Source organism: Podarcis liolepis, assembly GCF_965112155.1.
Source record: "Podarcis liolepis genome assembly, chromosome: 7".
Lineage (NCBI taxonomy): Eukaryota > Metazoa > Chordata > Lepidosauria > Squamata > Lacertidae > Podarcis > Podarcis liolepis.
The window spans coordinates 48,105,453-48,124,076 of NC_139561.1; the positions used below are offsets into that span (position 1 = coordinate 48,105,453).

General features: G+C 40.8%; 1 protein-coding gene across 2 annotated transcripts in view; it reads left to right on the top strand.

The window, feature by feature from the left end:
- Positions 1 to 17,387, top strand: part of CDH11 (cadherin 11) — a 107,422-nt gene extending 90,035 nt beyond the window's left edge. For both annotated transcript variants that reach the window (XM_083514961.1, XM_083514962.1), the window contains exons 9-13: positions 1,033 to 1,169; positions 4,592 to 4,713; positions 5,632 to 5,749; positions 15,071 to 15,322; positions 16,031 to 17,387. In XM_083514961.1, coding sequence (XP_083371087.1) covers positions 1,033 to 1,169; positions 4,592 to 4,713; positions 5,632 to 5,749; positions 15,071 to 15,322; positions 16,031 to 16,527 — 1,126 coding nt within the window. In that variant the 3' untranslated portion in view covers positions 16,528 to 17,387. The remainder of the gene's footprint in view (positions 1 to 1,032; positions 1,170 to 4,591; positions 4,714 to 5,631; positions 5,750 to 15,070; positions 15,323 to 16,030) is intronic.
- The last annotated feature ends 1,237 nt before the right edge of the window (positions 17,388 to 18,624 follow it).

An 18,624-nucleotide genomic window follows, 5' to 3' on the forward strand; every position in this document is an offset into this window, starting at 1 on the left:
TGTCAATTAACTTAAATGGATCTATTTTAAGTAGAACTAGCATTGGATACCACCCAATATCTCCACCTTTGAGGAATATATTCACTTTTCACACAATATAGTTAAGCATGGGAACACACATTATTGGGGTTGGGGTTCTGCTGAAAATGGCACACCCCATTGTCCAGCTCTCACCCAAGTGCTAAAACACGAAATAACACCTCCATGAGGTCATGTCATCACATCATTGATTTCCTCAACTCCACTAGTGGTAAACAATGATGTGGAGCAGGTGACAAGAGAACCCAAAGCATTTGTCATGTCACGGGATTGAGTGTTGCTAAACAGCATGTGGGGTTTGTAGAGAACACAACAAGCAAATGGATGGAAGAGGCATTTGGTGCTTCCAGTCCAATAGTTCTGCTAATCTTATTTGGGTGTTCTAAATCACATGATCATCGTCATATGAAATGGGGGAACGGGGCACTGTTCATATCATCGTGTTGTCCACATACTGGGTGAAGGTTTGAAGAGAGGAATCTGCTTTATTCATGTAGGTTCCCACTGTAATGTGGCACCCTGGTTGCACAGATTCCAAATAATATGGGGTGGCTATGTACATAGAGGAGGGTCCATTATTCAGGCATTCCCTCAACCTATGGAAATGGTAGCAAAGGAGCCATAATGTGTTTCAGTGGTAGATGTGGAGCCAACAGTCGCATCCCTGAAGTAACATGCCTCCTGCTTCACACAACTGTAATCACATGATTCAGAATGCACCAATAGGCCACCTGTATCTCTGGCAATGCATAGCTCTACACTTGTAAGTGTTTCTTTCTGCTAAAAAACTGATATGAAAAATGGTGCTCATGTAGGTATTAGAAAAGGAAATCCATTTTGATGCTGGTGATTTAGTTAATTATTTTTTATCTTGCTAAGCAGAGTGCCTCCAAACAATCCCCCCCCCAAAAAAAATAATATGTGGTACACTGTCTAGGAGACACTAAATGAATTGAATAATTCTCTAATTACTTCATTTGCATCCCGTTTTAGTTATATAATTGATCGTCACACTGACCTCGACAGATATTTCAGTATCAGCGCAGAAGATGGTTCAATTACAACCACAAAGAAACTGGATAGGGAAGAAATGGCCTGGCATAATATCTCAGTGTTTGCATATGAACTCCGTAAGTATTCATCAAACAGTTATATATACTTTTTGTATAAATTATATTAAAATGCCACAGTCTCCATTTTGAGCAAAATTTAAGGTACATTTCAGGTAAATTTTGAGCCAATTTATTGGAAGACTTTTCTAAGAAAAGTTCTGAGATTCCCTCCCCCCCCCCCAACTCCTGCAGAGTTCTTTCTTGATACTATTCACCATTTTGGTAGTGTGTGCATGTTGGTCATCTTAGGTCTGTGCATTGTGGAGGATGCAAAATTGTAGCCAGTCCTCCAGCGCAAAAAGAAACAGAGGTGCCAGCTTTTCAAGAGGATTGGAATGTGATGTGACATTGTGCGACATCCTGATGTTGCATGTGTGACGTTGTGCAATGTCCTCTGAATATTAAGGGGGGCAGCCCCCTAAAAATATATATTTGGGGGGCTGAAACTGCTTCAGCCATAGAAGTTGGTGCCTATGGCAAGAAATGAACTTTGAGGAGCATTCTTAATGGGGGAGAAAGAAAATGTACTAACGGGGAGCCTTAACCCACAAGAAAATGCTGGATAACTTACCCTTAGAGAAATTCAGTGAAATGTTATCCAGTTTCTTTGTCCATGATTGCCCAGGCAGGTTCATTATGTGACCCATGAGAGCCAGACTGTACAACCAAATCAGGCCAAACCTTTATTGACAGGATCAGGCAGGGCAAGGGTTGGCATGGCATTGGGTTCCAGGATCAGTTCATTATTCCACAAGCTCATGTTGATAGAATGGATCCACTGGGTTTGGATCGCTCCAAACTGGTATGATGGGAGTCAGCCAGTGTTGAACCTTGCCGTGGTGCAAGCCAAGCAAGTAAGGTCTCACTGGGGGACCAGGGTGCAGATTCCAACCAGGCAGATACCGAACCTCCGCTTGGGTTTGTCATAGTCAATCCTCCCCTCAGGCACCTTATGGGGGGACCCCTGTACTATGTTGATCCTGACCAATGCCATCTCCACCCTCATACAAACAAAGGGAAGTCGTAATTTCACTAAGGTGAAGTAAACCCTGACCAAGTGCCAATACAGTGGTACCTCTGGTTACGAACACTTCTGGTTATGCACGCTTCGGGTTACGAGCTCCGCTAACCCGGAAGTAGCTGCTCCTGGTTGTGAACTTTGTCCTGGGATGCAAGCGAAAATTCTGCCAAAGGTGTGCACGCAGCGGTAGACCCCATTAGTGAAAGCACACCTCAGGATAAGAACGGTTTCAGCTTAAGAACGGACCTCTGGAACGAATTAAGTTCGTAACCAGAGGTACCACTGTAGTAGATTGAGAGAAAAAAAAATCCTTTCTGGCCCTGTCAACCAGTGACCCAAAATTGCTCAGTGAAGGCTCTAACCCGAGGGTGGGCAGGTGGGAAGCTATCAAAGCAAAATGGCTCTGAGCTCCAGGGGAAGCAGCCTTATACAGGCTTCCCCTCCACTCTGCAGCAAGGACTCATGGGGCAGCTTTTCCCCATGAGCCCATCACATAGAGAAGATACTGGACAAAACCTTGGGCCTGTCAGCATCGCCCTTGAGCCAGTGCCACCAACAGGACTCATCCACTTCAGCCCCGACTGGGCTAGGCGAGCTGGGTAGCACTTCCAGAGACCACCTTCTGCACAGTAACAGGTCAAAGTGCTGTGGACTCACAGCTTAGAGTTGTGAGCACCGGATTCACTTCCACAAGAAGACAGTCGTCACACAGCAGAGTATAGCAGAGTCTAGCAGAGTATATAAACAACTCGGAGAGCAGCTCTGTAGAATATCTTCTTTATTCTATCTACAACTATTATACAACTATATACAGAGCTAAATAGGTCTAAGCATAAATGAATGCTGAACCGCACTGAGTGTCTGCAGCTGCTCTTAGCAGCAACCTTATCTAAACACACAATCTCTCTCTAACACTTTCTCTCTCCGACACACTGACTGACTGACTCTTTGATGTGGTGCTGGCACAGAATAAGTAGAGAGCAGAACACGCCTCCTCCTCTCTGGAGAATCAGCAGACTCCTCAGGAGATTCTTGGATATGGGAGGGGTGAAATCTCCTCTGGGCCAGAGTGCTTATTGGGCATGGAATAGGGCATAAATTTGAGATTAAGAGGCCATTTGCATATAGCTCTAATTAGAACCCAGTTGATCTGTATTTTGGGATGTGGGTGGCACTGTGGTCTAAACCACAGAGCCTAGGGCTTGCCGATCAGAAGGTCAGCAGTTCGAATCCCCACGACAGAGTGAGCTCCTATTGCTTGGTCTCTGCTCCTGCCAACCTAGCAGTTTGAAAGCATGTCAAAGTGCAAGTAGATAAATAGGTACCACTCCTGTGGGAAGGTAAACGGCATTTCTGTGCGCTGCTCTGGTTCGCCAGAAGCGGCTTGGTCATGCTGGCCACATGACCTGAAAGCTGTAGCCGGCTCCCTCGGCCAATAAAGTGAGATGAGCACCGCAGCCCCAGAGTCGTCTGCGACTGGACCTAATGGTCAGGGGTCCCTTTACCTTTACCTGACCTGTATTTATTCTGCTCCAATACAGTCTCACATGAACAGAAAAGCTGTTTTATGTATACAAAAATCAAAAAAGAAAAGCTTCCTAATGTATGGAAACTCTAGGGGGGGGGAATGGGCAAACTTTTGTTTCTCCCGAGAATCATTAATCCCATTCAGATCTTGTTGCCTATTGATGTCTCCTGAAGGGCAGGAGTGGTCAGTGAGAAGGGAACAGCACTGTGCACCTGACCTCCCAGCAATGGAGTCACTGCTGCTTACTAGGAGAGGGGCATGTCAGTGAGGAGCTCAGCACTGTGTGGGTTGATATGCCCACAAAGCACTGATCACTCACCAGTTTGCTCCTGTCCTAGTAACTGGCAGCAACTTTGGTGGTAGGAGGCCCAGTGCACAGCACCATCCCTCCTCACCAACAGTTCCTGCTGATGGGACATTCTGAACTTGTGAGAGTTGGGTGACCTCCACATCCTGACTAACAACCTGAATTAATGCATTCCTTGATTCCCAGGTAGAATTATTGTTATATTTGGTTTTTATCTGCTCTTTGAAGTTGGTTAGGTTGCAGCAGAAAACTCATCAAATATGCTTTGCGGCTCTGCAGGGAATTGAATGTCCAGGCTAACACTATGGCTATTTCACCAGTGCCCAGATATATATAGAGAGAGAGACTCCTGAGAAATTATGCTTTTATGTTAGTCTATGTAAACATATGCCTTAAGAAAACTTATTAGTCTTAAAGGAGCCAAAGGGCTTTTTGGTTTTGGGGAAAGGCAGGAAAAGAGATTTATTACTCTACTCCTGATATCAGTGGTCAAGGATAGGATTTGTGTGGGCGGGGCAGCTAACTTTGTTTCTTGTGTTTTTACCCCATGTTGTGACTTTTTTCCTTCTAAATAACTGCTGTAGATAATCGGCACCAGGAAGCCAAAGTTCCAGTAGCGATCAAGGTCCTTGATGTAAATGACAATGCTCCAAAATTGGCGTCTTCCTATGAAACAGTTGTTTGTGAGAAACCACAGACCAGTGAGGTAACCTCTGCCACACAAACCTCTCATTTGTGGGTGGGAGAGATTAAATGAGGATGTTCATTTTTCTTAAGTGCAGAGTCGCAAAGAAAATTCAGTTCAACATAGGTTTGGCTTCTGGGGGGTTAATATCCTGTTCTCCAAGACATAGGGCATCTCTAATGTATTCTAATACCAGACTTGAAGCTCATAAATTATCCCTTTTGGAAAGAACCTGTTGCCAAGTTTCTTAGAAGAGCCAATATTGCCTATCTGAGGGCTTTTTTTTTAGAGGTTAATATTTCAGGTTAAGTTTTATTCATATTTTTCAAGGAAGTTAAAATTATAGCACACACATCCCCCCTTTTAGAATATAGAGAGCTGTTTTAAACCAGATCACAGCTCGTTCTAGCTCAGTATTGTCTACATTGACTGGCAATGGTTCTCCAGGTTTCACAAAAAGTTTTTTCCCAGCTCTATCTGGAGATGCCAAAGATTGGACATTGGACCTTCTGCATGCAAAGCAGATGTTCTACCACTGAGCTGTAGCCTTTTCCCCTTTAAAAGGGTCCAGGCCAGATTCGTGGAGGGAAAGTCTATCAATGGCTACAAGCAATGATGGCTGCATTTTGCATCCAGGTTCAGAGGCTGAATGCCACTGAACAACCAATTTCTGGGAAGCAACAGTGCAAGAAGAAAGTTGCCCATGCACCTTGCTTGCGGGCCTCTTTGTGAAATTGGTTGCTAGACAGGAAAGGACTTTGGTCTGATCCAGCAGGGCTCTGCTTACATTCTTATGATGTAAGATGTGCTGGGCAATAGTTATGAGATTACACCCTAAAGGAAGCTGCACAATTTGCACTCAAGAGCCAATTTGGTGGGATGGGAAGAGGAATGACTTTTTAGATGCATTGCATGCTCACAAGAGCCTTTCTTTTACAGCCATTAATAACAATTACTGCAGAGGACAAGGATGATGCAGCTAATGGGCCAAGATTTATCTTTGGGTTGCCACCTGATATGATCCAGAAGCCTAATTTTACTCTCCGAGATAACCGAGGTTTGTGAAGACAGGAGCAAACTAATTATTCTTATCATGCCATACTGTAACACTTTAGTTATCCATGCCCGCCTATCTGGGGCTGAGACTTGTTGCAAAGGATGGGCAGTGGGGTGAAATGTGAAAACAATGTTCAGAGGCATTCCTTTAGTGCATCACCACCAGCATTTATCCTAATAAATACATGCAATATAGAATCTATAAGATTAATGCCTTGGGATTGCAAGTGCTGTAGCGATTTCAGGAACATCTGCTAGCACATCATCTCTGAGCTGGTAACAGTGGCGGAGGTAGGGGGTGTGGGCCGCTCCGGGTGTTATCACTGAGGGGGATGACAAAATAACACACACTAAAAAGATTTTTTTTAAAAAATGGGCTCATGAAACTTTTTAGTTCAGTCAACAAATGTAACAAAACATGGCTAGCACTGGTTGTCACACAGCGGGGGCCAGCACTTACCGCGGGGGCCTGCAGCGTGCCTGAGCCACATGTCTCCTACCCTGAGGGGGAGGCAGTGGAGAGGCTGCATGCAGCATGCCCCGCCCCCATGGGCAACTGGTCTTGCCCCCAGCTGCGTGATGCACGGGCCACACCCAGCACCTGAGCGGCTAGCTATGCCACTGGCTGGTAACACAAATAAAATGGTCACATGGCAGCCTTCTGATTTGCTGGGGCCTATCAGATTGTAGGAGAATGGTCTGTTGCTTCCAATAGGAGGGAGGATGAATTTTAAAAGAAAAAAAAAATGATAAAGGGCAGAAGAACTATGGTACTTACCTCCCAAAGAGGCAATGATGAAAAGAGGATTGGATAAATTCATGGCAGATAAGGCTTTCAATGGCTGCCAGCTATGGTGGCCGTGTTCTACCTTCACTGTCAGAAGCAGTGTGCTTCTGAATACTAGTTAGGTATCACAGGTGGGGAGAGTGCTGTTGGGCTCAGGTTTTGTTTAAGGGTTACCCAAAGGCATCTGGTTAGTCCCTGTGTGAACAGAATGCCGGACTTGAGCCTTTGGCCTGATACAACAGGGCTCTTCTTTTATGTTCTTATGCAATTCTTTCCACTACTGTTATTGTTATTATCACTGGTGTGGTGGAATATTCTGGGAATCTAGCACCAGTTGGAAGTTTCATTTTCCTTATCCTAATTGCTGCACATGGGTGGCAATTGGTTTTTTTACCAGGTTTTTTTGGGGGGAAGGAGATTTAAGCTTCCTCATGTGTTGCGGGGTCAACCACAGTCACCCCTCCCCATGCACACACCTGTACTTTTTATATTTTAAAAATTGCATGGTCACAAGGTCATGGGTGCGTATTCCTGCACAGCAGGGGTTGAGATACGATGATTCACGGGGTCCCTTCCAACCCTATGATTCTAGATCCTGAGCCATTTATAGAAAAAAATCCCTGCAATTCGTTTTTCCTGTAATGTTAGGGGGAATAGAGGGAAGGACTAACTATGTTAAAGCAGTTAAAGAGGAAGAGAAAAGCATAAACACTAATTTAGAGCTGTGCTTCTTGATTTTGTCAAAAATAGGAAAACCTTACCACCAAGTTACAGCACTGGTCCCTTATAACCCAAAATTACATATTTATTTAATTATTAAAATACCCCCCCATATTTTTTTAAAAAAACTGCTTCAAACCCTGAAACCATCAAAGCAGTGTAAATAAAAATCTATAAAACAAATCTGTTCTTACAGTGTACAATTACACTGTATCACATCAGGATACACAGAATCTCAGGAACCACTGACACCAATCCTGCTTCCCGAGGCAGCTAGTCGAAATACAAGGGAAAGGGACTGAACATGGGGCCACAAGAATGCCAAATATGTTGCTGAGCTATGACTTCTCTCAAGGCAGGCTGGTTGGACCTATAATAGGCAGAGAGTCTAGGAGGTCCCCATCTTCTTTTGACTTTTATTTTCTTGATCTCTTACAACTCACTCCCCATAAACATCCTAAAGCTATTTCACACACACACACACACACACACACACACACACCAGCATCCTAAGGGCCCAATTCCTATACTGTACAGAATGAACCTCCTGATGAGATGGTATCTTCACAAGCCCCTTTCCCCTTCAGAGTGCAGTGATCTTTTGAATGAATAAGGGGAAAGACCATATTCAACTACCTTCAACTATGTAGTTATGAACTCCTGTACCTTGGTCCAACTTTTTCATTTAGCGTTGCCTTTGGGATGTTTAATGGCAAGTATCCCATTAGAAGTTATAGATTTTAAAAACTGGCTTCCATCCAAATAATCACTTAATGTCTGGGTTGTTTATGGGAGGCGTGGACCATTAGTTGGGTCATGTATTAACTGAACTACAGCTAACCTGTGTCAAGCTGCTATTCATTCTCTGGGCTGGCACCACTGGTTTCCTTTTTTTCATTGTTTTCAATCAAAACAAGCAGTGAATTGAATAACATTCCTAACACAGATACTTGATAATCTGTTCAACTGAGTAGCTTTAGCAGACAGCACTCTGGCAGTTTGGGGTTTTTTTATATTAAAAAAAACTCAACAATTTAAGTCAATTGAATTTATCTGGATTGGGGAGGCGGTATGAGCTTTTCATTTACTTTACCAATTCTCCAGCTAAATGATAAATTCTTTAATATATTCATGTCATTTTCATGAGTGTGTGTGTGCGGGAGGGGGGGGACCCACAGTGTAGTTAATTTAATTCTTTGTATGTGCGTGCATTTTTAAAAGGTTAAGCTAGAGAGTCAAAGTGAATAGCAGGAATTCTAAAGGCTTCTAGCGAGTAACCTTTTTTTTCCTGGTGACAGAATGTCTTGTGATTTGCAAGTCAAATAACTTAAAATTTCTCCTTCTCCCCTCCCGCCATTTGTAAATCAGAGTAATCTTTGTATCATGCCTCCACACTCTTAAGGAATTCACTACTTTAAAAGAAAAATGGCTTTATTAACTGCAAAACCAGTTAATGAAAACTCCTATGTTTAGGCCCCTGCCAGAAGTTTTAAAGTGAATACCATCCTATAATGATCATTTAATAGAGTTTCTACTCGTTTCCCAAAAGTAATTACATATTGAAATAATAAAAAAGTCACATTTTACATCCTGTTAATAGTCAGTGGCGTTACCGGCTTTCTCAAGCCCAGCTTGGTTCTATAGAAAGCATGGGATAATGGGTAATTTCATGCTGTGATAAAGCACGACACTGCTTTCATTCAGGGTGTTTACTCACTTTGCATCATATTAATAGACAACCATCTTCTTACTTCATACTCTCTCTATACATCTGGTATCATTTTTAATTCCCATGACAGTTTGGGACAGAATGTACCAGTATTGCAGGAAGATCAGAGGCACAGCATTAAAAGTCAGTTGAAACGGATTCTTCATACAAAAATGAACTCCCTTCTACTGTGGCGGAAATTTCCCCTTTGGGGTTCAAGTATGCAGACTCATACCCAATTCCCAATCAGTCAGACTTTATTCAATAATGTACTACAGGGGAGAGTCTGCAAGGACTTTCCATTAGGGCACACACTGTACAGACAAAACATGCATCGCCTTGGCTTTTTCATCCTCTTCCCAGCCACCTTCTGCCATCCCCTTTCCTCACCATCTCTCATCCAGACACAATCCTTGTACACACGTTGTTGTTGTTGTACATGCAGATCCCTTCTTGTGCGCTTAGGTTTTCCCAGTTTTTCCAGTTTTACCAGTTTTATGGTCAGGCCATATTCTTGTGTACATGACACTGGCCTCACTGATAATGGGTAGCAGAAATTCCACTGCAGTAGCAGTGCCCCTTTAGCCTTTAATGGTCAGCATGCCTACATGAGAAAAAACATGTGCTTTTAGCCCTGTGTCTTAAATGTGTGTCCAGGAATGCTGTAAGAAGGAACAAATAATAATAATATCATCTTGCATGGGTCTCTGCCATGCAGCAGAAGTGTTTTGCAGCTTTTCAGGAATCTAATGTGTACATAACCATCTTCAGCCATCAAACCCTTCAGGAGTGGACATACATCATTCCAAGCTGGGGTGGGGGGGGATGCTTATCAATAGGCAGGAATGACAAAAGCCACGGTGGCTATATTCTGCCTGCACTCTAAGAGGCAGAGTGCCTCTGAACACCAGTTTGTGGGAGTTGCAGAAGAGGAAGGAACTGTTGCACTTGAATTCTGCTTGTTGGATTCTCATGGACATCTGAATGGACACTAAGGGAACAGGATCCTGGATTAGATGGGCATACTCTTATGAGCAAAATGCTCTCTTTCTCTCCCCCCCCCTGTGTGTGTGTGTGTGTGTGTGTGTGTGAGAGAGAGAGAGAGAGAGAGAGAGAGAGAGAGAGAGAGAGAGAGATCAGGTATTCTTTGACCTAAAGGTATCTGGTGTAAACTGTTGGAACATTAGTCTTGCCTGGGTAGCAAGTCCTAGCAGCTATGTAGAGTTGCTGTTCTGTTACAAACAACAACAAAACAAACAAATAATGTCAAGGTTCTCCTGGAACAGTGACTACTCTATCCAGACACAAACACACAATATATTATATAAAGAGTTATTACATGATTTCCAAGCATTATTGATTTTTTATATAAAAAACAAAGAGTATTATATGATGCTGTTTCATACACAGACCAAGCATGTGAATTCCTTTGGAAGGCTTTTAAGGATAGTTAGAGAACTGTACCATAATGAATTGTCTATGTTTTTTTACTTTTATCAATGTGGCCTAATTTGTTTAGTGGCAAAATTCATAGAAACGTAGAATTGGAGGAGTCCTTGTTGGCTTCTAGTTGCAATGCTGAAAACCCAGAGCTAGAACATCACTAATGCACTGGATCCCCAATTCAGCCTCTACTTGAAGACTTCCATCAAGGAAAAGCCAATCACCTGTCCAGGTCGTTGCTTTATTGGTCTTACCAGCAAGAAGTTCATCCCAAAGTTTGGCTCTTGTAAGCTCATTAGATCTAGTCCTACCTTCTTCCATTACCTGGCATGAAGGCAATTATTCACACAAAAGCTAGAAAAGAAGAGAAGAGAAAACAAATGGAAAAGAATGAATAAGTATGAATTGCACCATGTTAATTGAACAACTTTAGCGTGGAGTTCAGCTACACTATGGAAATGCTTTCTGAAGATAATGATAGCTTTGCTCTTATGAAGCCACTACTGCATCATTCCTAGCCTACAACTAGACATTTCAGAAGTGTTAACAGATAATTGCATCCAACCACATCCATCTAACCATTGTAAGAATCCTGACATATGTGAACAACAATGACCACTTCTGCAACACGGATTGATATTTGTGAAGTGGACCCTAGATGTGAATGTGCTAAAGCTGCCAGCCCCAAGCTGTGGACTTCCATGCATGCCCAGGCCACCACACTCTTATCTTACTGAGCTCGGGAAAGCTTTTTTTTTAATGCATTTTGTTGTTGTTGTTGGAGTACAGTCAATGATATTTGGTCTGCTGTACAGCAGGTGGTAAAATTCAATAATCTGTACCAAACTTCCGTTGACTTGCTTAAAATGAAAAAGAAAGGGCATTTCAATGAATAAACAAACCCACAGACTTTTTCCCAAGGTGTCTAGAGAAGCATCAAAGAGGAGGAAATAAGTCTTTCTGGAAATACCATAAACATATAAAAGAACTGCAACCAATCTATGAAGAAGGATCGGAACAGGAGATAGCAGCCACCTGCTGGTGCTTTTGAAAGGAAAACAACATTAATGGAATTTGAAGTTGTTTGGAATGGATTCCCCCCCCCCCCCGCGTGCGCGCTCTTCTCCTACAGTACATTCAGAGTGGATAATAAAAGTAGTGGCAACTTCATGATTCTAGGGGATGCAAGAATTAAGATTATTATAGACCTTGGAGTAATACATGTACTTACTGACTGGAGTTGGAGCCCTACAACAACTGGACGGCTGCAGGTTACTTATGCTTGATCTAACACCTCTGTGTGTGCGGATCACATGCCTTTTGCAGTACACAATCATGAAATTTAGAATTGCTATTTCCCCCCTGTGTACGCATATAAGGATTTCATGGCCTTTGAAAAGGGAAAAACGGAAATCACACTATTAGCAGCCCTCTTTTAAAGAAGGAATCCACAGATATTTATCCTGGTACTGATAAACTTACCACATCTGATTACAATCACATGTCTAGGGTGGGAAAAAATTACAGTAATATTTGGCTTGGACCCACCTCTTTTAAATAGTAAATAAAGTCTGAGGAAATGATAGCATTACGAATTAGCTTCTTTGTCGAGCCAAATTTAGTTCCAGGACTGGCTTTATTGGAATTATGCCCAGTGACATTATGTCTGAATAAATGCCATTTCTTTCAAGTGCTTGAATACTATGATGTCTGCCAAAGGCAATACACTGAAAATATAAAGAGGGAAAATATTTATTTTGACAGCTAAATTTAGATAGGTATTTAGCTCCATTTAGCCATAACACATGAGTCATTTTCATTTTGACTACTATGACTTAAAGGACAACACCATAGCTTAAATTCAAGGGTATAGTTCTGCAGACTGCCATGCAGTCTGAACGATTCCATTTATTCAGTGGGATATGCATGAAATGGTGATTTAAATTTAAGTACTTTGATACATACCCTCCAATGAAAATAGGGACACCCCATTCCATAATGATAATTTTACTATTTATACCCCACAAATCTTACTGGGTTGCCCCAGCCTCTCTGGGTGGCTTCCAACATAGATAAAAACACAATAAAGCATTTGACTGATTATTTGACTGTTGTTAGCCGCCCTGAGCCCGGCTTCGGCTGGGGAGGGCGGGATATAAATAAAATTTATTATTATAATATTATTATTATTATTAAACATTAAAAAACTTCCCTATACAGGATTGCCTTAAGATGGCAAACATGGCAAATGACCGGGATGATGGGAGTTGTAGTTCAGAAACATTTGGAAGGCCAAAGATTCCCCACACCTATTTTGTTTCTCAGCAAAAACAAAGATTGTATTAGGAAGAGGTGGAGATTCTATTCCACAGAAAGCCCCAATTAAATCCCTGGCATCTCCAGTTAAAGAAATCAGGTACGTGATGGAAAAGATCCCCTGCCTGAGACCCTTCCAATAAAGGTACAAGAACACTAGTGGGTAGGTGATAAATAATCTGATGTGGTAGAGAGTACCTAGTAATGTATGTTTTGAAATGAGGTACATTTCCTAAATGACATGCAAACTATAGATACAAATGTGGGGTGAGCCAATGGACATGGGAGGGGGATCACATACAGAATACAATGGTACCTCGGGTTACAGACACTTCAGGTTACAGACTCCGCCAACCCAGAAATAGTACCTTGGGTTAAGAATTTTGCTTCAGGATCAGAACAGAAATCGCGTGGCAGCAGCACGGCAGCAGTGGGAGGCCCCATTAGCTAAAGTGGTTAAGAACAGTTTCAGGTTAAGAACAGACCTCCAGAACAAATTAAGTTCTTAACCCAAGGTACCACTGTAGTCTACTAAAATGTACTTTTTGTGAGTCTGCCTGTAAAGATGAACCAGAAGCTTCAGCAGGCATATGCCCTGCTGGATCAGACCAAAAGCCTGTCTAGTCCAGCATCTAATTTCTCAGAGTTGCTAAGGTAAAGTCAAGTAAAGCCAAGTCGAGTTGCTTCCCTCTGGGAAGCCCACAAACAGGACAAAGCTCACTCCTACCTCCATGACTGGTACATGGAGACATACTGCCTCTGATCCTGGGGGCAGCCATCATGCCCATCATTTGTAAATCTCTTGTAAAGCCATCTAGTGCCCACCATTAAATATTGTGGGTTTTTTTAAAAAAAAAAAAGCTCATAGTTTAGATGCTCACATGGTAAAAGGGTGATCAAATGAGAAGGAGGTGCCCCTGCGCAGTTTAAAGTAATGATTTTAACTTGTAGAACCATGAAGAGTTTGTGATCTGGTTACTTGAAGGATTGCCTGACCCTGCCCAGGGTTTAAGATCAGCCACTGATGCCTTGCTCACAGGGCTTTTTCAGTGGTGACCCCATATCTATGGAACATATGTTAAAGATTATTTTGCCCGTGTGCCTTTGGTCAAATTAGGAGCTGGATATTTAAACTGGTATTATTGTCTATTTAAATTGTAACATTTTCTCCCCCATCAGGATTAGAAATAGTTTCATTCTGCTTATTTGGGATTGTTGTATATGACTTTTATTTGTTTGTTTTGTTTCTGTTTGTTTCTAAATATACTGATTTAAGAGATTTTTATTCTGCTGATTGGAAGATGCCTGAGTAAAGTTTTCTTTTTAAAAGCAGCATATAAACAATTCAAATAAATATGCCTCTTCTCTGATCTATGTGCATTTTTTTGAGGGTTGAACATAGCCTACTTGCATGCAGCTGTAGACAGATGGGACTTGCTCCACATCTTTGCAAATCCAACCTTTTCAGGTTTTTAAATTGCACAGAGTGTGAACATGTGTAGGGCAGGGATGAGCCTCCAAGTATTATACTACTCCCCACCTTAACTATGTATTAAAGGACTTACAAAGGAGGGACGTGTATTTTCTGCCTGAAAATGACTGACTGAAACTTCCTAACATTGGACATGTGCTTTTTGACTAGGGATGGGGCAGAAAGTTGATTCAGTGGCAAATGTAACTAATTTGCACTGTCTCAAACAATGTGAAAACAGAACCACCCTTCAAAATCCCTGCTTCTCTCTTTTTTCACTACAGTTCTCATGCCAAGTAATGTGCACAAAAATGCACATATTTGTGAATATAACATTCATAAATGCCTTGTATTATGGAAAATTGCTTTACAAAAATGTTTGTACTAGAAAAAATGCATTTCAAAATGTGCAAAGTAAGATAAATTCACAAATGGATGTGGAAATGTGGAGCCCGGGATTCAAAATTAGAATTAAATAGAAATGGAAAGGAACCAAAATTGACAGATTTACCTATCCATGTTCTTGGTATGCGTCTCTTTCATACCCCTGCCATTTAGGGATGCGTGTCTCACATTTTACAAGCTCTGTGCAGTAATCAATACCCATAAATGGGTGTGTCCATAATATTATGAGCAAAGTTATGTGTTTTATTTTCTTCACCCACTTTCTGTTCTTTTCACCACTGCATTTTATTCTCAAATAACTGAAATGATGAGAGCACAACAATATGCAGAAGACATAATGTTAAAATGTTGTCATGCCATTAGGACCGAAGTTCTGTGTTTATTTTGGACAAAAGGGCAAATGCAAATTCTTTTTACAAAGGGGTTGGTGCTGGAAGAAGCCTTATAATGATCATTATCTTATTTACAACAGATAACACAGCAAGTGTCTATGCGAAACGCACAAGCTTCAACCGGCAGACGAAGGATTTGTATTATCTGCCCATCGTGATAAGTGATGGTGGGAACCCGCCACAGAGCAGTACCAACACACTCACAATCCGGGTGTGTGGTTGTGATGGAAATGGACAATTAACCTCTTGCAACCCAGAAGCCTACGTCCTCAATGCCGGACTTAGCACTGGAGCTTTAATTGCCATCCTTGCTTGTATTGTCATTTTGTTAGGTAAGGAAATCTTAACATTTATTTTCCTCTCCCTTTTCTTGCTTCTCCTTCTCCCTTCTCCATCGAAATATGGTGTGTGATCCTACAAAAATATGTTGAACTCAGTATACACCAAACTGAGCACAGCACAGCAGCCACATCTTGGTGAATCCCGATTTTTTGTAGTGCCGAGCAGGCACCATGTGCCTTTAGTGTCTAGAGTCTCAAGATTTCCCAGCATAATCTCAGGAGTTCCACCATCCCCTTGATGGAGAGGGCTCATATAGGCACCAGATCAGAGTGTCAGAGCCTGGTGTGTTTCAAATCCAGAAAGGAGCTCAGATTGTGTTCCAGACATCCAGCAGGCATATGGGAAATTAACCTGTTAAAATACAAATTCACCCTGCAGTGAGCTCTGCACATCTCTGTTCAAAATGGATTAGATCCAAAAGTTTTGTTCTGTTCACAGAAAGGCTTTTCATGCATAGAAGAATTTTGTGAATGGAAGGAGAAAAGAAGGCCTTCCATAAGCAGAACTCACTTTCTTAGAACAGAAGCTCATTATGTGAATGGAATGGAATCTTTGGATTCAACCCAGTATTTCTGCCTGTTATTCTAAGATTTGTCCAGTGCACAGGAAGATTGTTTCTTTCACTTGCTTTTTAGTAGTAGTAGTAATAATAATAATAATAATAATAATAATAATAACCTTCTCATTTCCTCCATCAGTGATTGTAGTGTTATTTGTAACACTTAAACGTCAGAAGAAAGAGCCTCTTATTGTTTTTGAAGAAGAAGATGTTCGAGAGAATATCATTACTTATGATGATGAAGGTGGCGGGGAAGAAGACACTGAAGCTTTTGACATTGCTACTTTGCAAAACCCCGACGGCATCAATGGATTTATTCCTCGCAAAGACATAAAGCCGGAGTACCAGTACATGCCACGGCCAGGGCTTCGGCCTGCTCCAAACAGTGTTGATGTTGATGACTTTATCAACACAAGAATACAAGAAGCAGACAATGACCCAACAGCTCCTCCCTATGACTCTATCCAGATCTATGGCTATGAAGGAAGAGGCTCAGTGGCTGGTTCACTTAGCTCGTTGGAGTCAGCAACGACAGATTCCGATTTGGACTATGACTATCTACAAAATTGGGGACCTCGTTTTAAGAAACTAGCAGACTTATATGGCTCCAAAGACACTTTTGAAGACGATTCTTAACAATAAAGTTAAAATTTGGCCTTAAGAACTGTGTCTAATGTTCTGAGAAAAAGAAATCAGAAGAAATGTAAGCAGGTATTTTTTTAAAATAAAACAAGAAAAGGTTCGTATAAAGCATTTTTGGTTTGGTGGGGTTCAGGAGAGTCCTTAAATTAAAAACGGATGTTAAGAAAAAGTGGTAAATACTGTGAAGAACCTTTTCATGCAAAAGGCAAATATAGGAGTTGGTTATCAACTTCACTAGAAGGGGGACAAAAATAACCACTTGTGAAATACAAAATATTTAAGTGAAGGGAAACTCTTTTTAAAAAATAAAAATAAAAAAATCATCCTACAATCGGGCAATCTTTGTATGTATGATGAACAACTAAGTCTTTTATGTCAAAGAAGCTTCCACAAATTAGAAAGGATAACAGTTCTGAGCTGTAATTTCGCCTTAAACTATGGACACTCCGTATGTAGTGCATTTTTAAACTTGAAATATATAATATTCAGCCAGCTTAAACACATATGATGTATGTACAGGACAATGTACAATTATAATGTCTCTTGAGCATCCGACTTGTTTCTGCTGACTCTTGTAAATCTTTTTGCTTATACTTTCATCTTAATCTAATACGTGCCAGATATAAAACTCTGTCTTGTTGCAGTGAGAGGCGCCCTATTTCTATGTCATTTTTAAATGTATCTATTTGTACAATTTTAAAGTTCTTATTTTTAGTATACATACAAATATCAGTATTCTGACATGTAAGAAATGTTACATCACACTTATATTTTATGAACATTGTACTGTTGCTTTAATATGCGCTTCAATATATGAAGCAGACTTTGAAATAAAAAAAATGATTCTTTTTTTACTTCTGGTTTTGTTTATTAAAAATTTAAAGGGAAAGTGTTGTTTCTAATGCCCATTTACATATGTATATCTCCCCTCACTACCCATTTGACCTTTTAATAGCCCTATTTATTATGCGTTTGTAGTTCAAGTTGTCTTGTTAAGTGATTATTTAAAATCAATTACAAGTTGTTTTTTAGCAAAATACTGGCAAGCTGGCAGCTGCTCCAAGAATGCAGTAGCACCTTAAATGCAAAATGAGTCAGCTCTGGATTCAGTTCAGTTTTCCTAAGTATTTTTGCCCTGTTATATGCATTTATCTTTCCTCTTGACAGTCTCACAAATGACTTTATAAATGTGCAGGCATGCACTGTACTTATAATTTACTCAGTGCTTTTTAAGCTGACTATCCATTTTAGCCTTCTGTGGACTGCAAGAGACTTAAATCTCAGCCTGACCCAATTTGGGGGTGCATGCCCACTAACAATTTTCTACCCAACTTCTACCTAAGAAATATATTAATTAGTGCTTTGATATTTTAGTAGTTGTTTATTTTAGTTCGCCGGGCAGGTATTGCTGCTTCAACGTTTAGAATATAAAACAATGAAAAATAAATACATAGCTTTTTTTATTTAATATTTTCAATGTATTGATTTAATCAATTTTTAAAAGGGACTATAGATTAGTTCTGGATTAGTTTAGACAACAGACCAGATTATGTTCATCTATTTGTTTAACATCTGGAAACAAATGTAAGCAAGCTAGATATTAGATAGCCGGTAGGGGAAGGTCAGAGGTCTGAAAATGTAATATAGAAAACAACCATATCATCAGCAAAACCCATTTTTAATGTCCCAGAGAAATTGGACAGGGGGATAAATGTTGCTTCTGTCTTCAACTGGCTGTGAAGAGTGCCAATATTGGCGAGAGATGCATTGCTTATGGTACTTTTTGTTTTAACTTAAAGATGTTGATTTAAATTTAATCACTTCAGTATAGTTGTCTTTTGCCATTAAAGGTCTAAGATTAGTAGATGCCCCACTAGTAGGCTTGAGTGTAAGGAAAAAATGTAACTACTATATCATGTCCTATTTCAATACTGCATTTTAACAGAATGCACATTCTATATACTTTCACACTCTTTCGTTCAGAGTTCTTTGATTATTGTTATTATTATTTTCCTATTTTTATAATCCAAAGACTATTTTGCTAGATTTGCACATTTCCGTGATATGAATTAAAATTTTGAAAGCTCGCAA